The 4,670-nt window shown below is 42.9% G+C and overlaps 1 protein-coding gene across 1 annotated transcript; it reads right to left on the reverse strand.

The window, feature by feature from the left end:
* Nucleotides 1–2,503: 2,503 nt before the first annotated feature.
* cryba4 (crystallin, beta A4) lies at nucleotides 2,504–4,300 on the reverse strand (the record flags this gene model as incomplete). The annotated part of the gene is made up of 5 exons (XM_083983684.1): nucleotides 2,504–2,726; nucleotides 2,922–3,064; nucleotides 3,195–3,336; nucleotides 3,790–3,908; nucleotides 4,262–4,300. The coding sequence occupies 5 exons, from the start codon at nucleotides 4,298–4,300 to the stop codon at nucleotides 2,579–2,581; spliced, it is 591 nt and encodes a 196-aa protein (XP_083839810.1). The 3' UTR covers nucleotides 2,504–2,578.
* Nucleotides 4,301–4,670: the final 370 nt, after the last annotated feature.

The raw sequence follows: 4,670 nt of genomic DNA on the forward strand, positions 1-4,670 counted from the left end.
TTCAACTTCCTCCCACTGCGGCGGGGAGAGGCTTGTAAAACACGGAGCGGGTCATTGTTTGGCCGGGGCTGGACCACGCCGCCGGGTGTCGACACACACACACACACACACACACACACACACACACACTGACTGTACACACACAATATTCTGCCCTTTTTTTGTGTGTGTGTGTGTGTCTCTTATTTAACGTGTTTACTAGGCTACAACAACATGGCGCATTGCAACAGAACTTTAGCCTTGAAACCTTGTTATTGCCCTGGTTTCATCATGAGGAAATGCACGTTTTTTCCAAATTTGGAGCAATTGTTTTGGACAGTTGTGGTAATTTAGGAGTGAAAGCTGCAGGATTTAACATGCGCACACACACACTGACACAGTGAGGCCTGCAGGGTTCCTACGCAAGTATGGGATTTGATTTTATACATTTCCAGGTCTGGAAAAGTATGGAAAATATATATATATATTTATCTTATCTTGTTTTGGTCTTATCTGAAGTTATTTGGGTTAACTATTTTGTATGTGTTATTGTACTTAGCTACAATCACCTGGAAATTATTTGGTTGCGTAATGGCATACACATTCAGAATGAAAACAAGATACATTGCATGCTTTTTTTTATATTATGCACATCTGTTTACTTAAATATCACAAATTAGATTAGGGTCTGGAAAAAGTATGGCATTTGGAAATTTCAAATGTGTAGGAACCCTGGGCCTGTCACTGTTTGCATTTCACATCTGCATCTGCACCAGTAGTGTAGTAGTCTGTGTGATACTCAGGTATACTCAGTATACCCACTGAAAATGCATTAATATTTCAGTATAGGCCTACTCACTACAAATTTGGTCTACCAGCAGAACTGAGATCAGACCCAACTCTAAGCATCTTTAAACCCAGTTTAAAAACATTTAAATGTTTTCATGTGAGCTCTTTTAAAGAACTTTAAATCCTAATCTTGGATATTTCATGCTGCAAACTCATATTTTATGTTCTATTTTAGTCTAATTTTTTATTATTTCTATATATATATGTTCTGTTTTTATGTAAAGCACATTGAGTTGCCACTTGATATGAAATGCACTGAATAAATAAAGCTGTCTTGTCTTGCCTACAACAAAACTATCTATAGTCCATGTGTTACAGGTATAAAAGCAGTATAGCCACTGAGACAAATTAGACTACACCACTGATCTGCACGGTAACGCAGCAGCAGCCGCCAATCATAATGAATAGGCTGTTACTAATGGAGTTGTCAACTGTCTGTATAGGATGCTGCTGCCTCTGCTGAACCGAGCCGAGCTGAACCGGGTGAGCTGCTGCTGGGCTGAGCCGTCTCTGTGGACATGCAGTGCCGTTTCCTGGCCGCCACTGGTAATGCTCCAGTTCCCCATCATGACATGCATCATGCCCCCACTGCTGCAGAGGCCCGGGGTGGGGGTAGGGGTGGTGGGGGTGGGTGGGGTCTGCAGGTTTTAGCAGGGCAGCGTGTGGCAGTGGAAGGCAAACAGAGGGGCCCCCGGGTCAAATATTTGGCTCCTAAGAAAAGCAGAAGTTTCCATTTTATGGTCTGTTTGCATCAAAGTCTTTATATAACATCATCTCCTCATGACAAGAAGCCGTTAAAACCCCAAAATCTAATTATAGTGAGTCGTTTGCATCAGAGAGACACAATAGGTGACAGTCACACAGACACACACCGTGAATGCAAAACATTTCCAAGTTAAATACCACACAAACACCGGACGCACTTCTTCTTTTGACAAGTAAGCTGCTGTTGTGAAGTTTATCATCAATCTTACAATTATTGCCCATTAAAACATGAAACGAAGGGAAAACGTCCCAGTTCTCCCTCCGACCATGAACATATCGATCTAAAACTGTTGATAAATATAAAATACAGTACATTTCTGGATCTTTGTCTCACTCAGGAACCAGGAATCCCTCAAACAGCTGATTCATGTTATTATGTGTTGTATAATAACAACAATTGAGACGTCAGACAGCTGATCTCAGGGCAGAGTCTGTACTTAAGTCTTTGGTTTGGGGCTGAAACGATGCATTTAAGTCTCCAACATTGATATTTTTCCATTGATACGCTCATTAATTCCTTGATTAATCAATTAATATAGTCGTGTAGTGGTGTGACACGCGCACAAACCCCCATGGCGATCAGTAGATGTTTGTTTTTAGCAGAGTATTATGAGCAGTAAGTAAACATCCTCATTCTGCTTATGCTATTATTGGATTTATGAGCATTGAAGCAGCAGTTTGACTCATTTTTTTTACTCAGCTTTACCACACAGAACCCAAAATGATAGAAACCAATCATACTGTGTTCACCTTATTTTGAAATATGATGCTTTCAGGGATGCTTTGCCTGTTTTTTCAGTCGTTTTTAGTGTATAAAACCCAAATGTGTGTCTATCTGTGTGTGTGTTGGTGGGATGAGAGAAGCAGATGCATGGTAAAAGTCGGTTAGGTTTAAGAAAGACATTTTATTCAGCACTGGGAATCAGCAAGGGTGAGTTGGTGAAGGGTCACATGGGAGAAGGGGAGAGTGGGGAGTAGTAGGCTGTTACTGCTGAATACGGCGGATGGACTGGATCTGAGGGGTCTGGCAGTGGGAGCCAAACTCCCTGAAGTGTTTGTACTCCCCACAGTGACGATCACACTCCATGATATACTGGTATCCACGATAACCAGGGTACTGGTAGCACACGAATCTGTTGAGAAATCACACACACAGAGAGAGAGAAGGAGAGAGAAGAGGGGAAGAGGACATGAGATGTTGCAACATGCAGGCTGTTGTTGTGAAAGTCTGACCAGGATTATTTTAGCTCAGCTGAAGGGAAGCTAGAAAAAAAAGGAATAGTCAAGTGGGAAATAATAATAATAGAAAAACATGGAGTAAGACTCACGCTCCAGACTGGACCCTGAGAGAGCCAACTTCATTGTTGCACCAGCCCATGGCCTGGAGGGAGGGATAGTCGTCACTGAGCTCGCCCTTACGGCCCAGGAAGTTCTCACGCTCGAAGATAGTCATACGACACTCTCTGTGGTTCTGCAGGGGGCGAAAAAAAGAAAAAAAAACACAGCAAACACAATGCATATCAGTTGTTTTTCCAGTCGGTCAAGTCCAGAGAGGAGAGGAGGGAAAGAGGAGGAGGGAAAGGAGGGAAAGGAGGACTCACGGCACAGGCGATGGGTCTGAAGGAGGTCATCCTCTCAATGTGATAGGCGTTGCTGCCGCCGAAGGCATCACACTGGGGGTACTCGCCCCTCTCCAGCACGAACTGCTGCCCCTGGTAGGAGGCGTGCTCGTAACCCACCCAGCTGAGTGACAGTGAACACAACACCTGTTAGACATCCCATCATCCTAGTGCAGTGCACAACATGTTAAACTGCACTGCAAAAACAAGAATATTTGTCTTATTTCCAGTCAAAACAACTCTCATTCTACTTCAAATAAGACTCAAGTAGCTTGTTTTTAGACACTTTTTACATCTTTCAAGCAGATTTTCACTTAAAATAATCTGATAGTGGAGCAAGTTTTTCTTTCTTATTGCTTCACTGGCAGATTTTTCTACTTATTTCGAGTGAAAATATGTTTGAAACAAGTGAAAATGATCTAAAAACAAGTACATTTTTAGGTGATGAGTCTTATTTTAAGTGGAAAGAGGTTAGTTTTGACTAGAAATGAGACATTTTGACAAGAAATAAGACAAATATTCTTGCAGTGTGCACTCAGTGTGTGTGTTGGTGTGTGTGTGTGTGTTGTTGACTCACGCTCCGCTCTCCACTCTCAGGGAGCGAACGGTCTCGAAGCCGAACTCCATCACGTTGCAGCACTCGGAGGTGAACTCATGGCGACGGCCCTGGAAGCACTCCTCGTCGAAGACAATGATCTGAACAAAATATACAACAAATGGTAATATGGTCAATAAGGGTTCGACTATAATGCATGAACATGTTGTTGTTGTTGTTTTTTTTTATCTTTAGCTTAGAAGCAGGAAGAGTTAAAGTCTGATGGATGTGTTTTTAAGGCGGTTAATGAGTTGGAACAGGTTGAGAACCACTGGTCTCAGATCTGCTGCTCCCTCCCCAGAGGAGCTGGTGATGAATGGAGCTGCTGCTTCCTGTCTGAGAGCAGCAGCCGGTGGCGTCTCAGTGTGTCTGTGTGTCTATGTGTGTGTGTTGAAGGGACCTCCAGCAGGGTGATGTATGAATCTGTTCCTCCAATCTGCACACACACACTCACCTTCCAGTGGCCGGAGAACTTGGTGCAGTGGTGAGTCATTTTGTCTGGTAGAAGAGAAAGAGAGAAAAACATAACACAGTTAGATAGATAGAAGCCAGCAGCAGAGAGACACACAAACACACAGATGTGAAAAGTTTAAACCCACACCACACATCACAGTGTTGTTCTGTGTAAACAAAAGGAGATCCTGTCCAATGGTGTGTGTCCAAAAAACGAGAGAGAAAAGCAGAGAGAGAGAAAGCTCCAGCAACAATGAGGCCTGAACGCTGCGCTGGAATGAGCCTGAACGCATCATTCCTCTACTGAAAGCATCTATTTACAAAGTTCAAAGTCATTTATTGTCCTTCCACTTCATGTTAGACATGATAGAACGAAACTTGTACACAGTTCCCAGATAAAAAACTAAACA

This window comes from Trachurus trachurus, assembly GCF_905171665.1.
Source record: "Trachurus trachurus genome assembly, chromosome: 12".
In the NCBI taxonomy this organism is placed as follows: domain Eukaryota; kingdom Metazoa; phylum Chordata; class Actinopteri; order Carangiformes; family Carangidae; genus Trachurus; species Trachurus trachurus.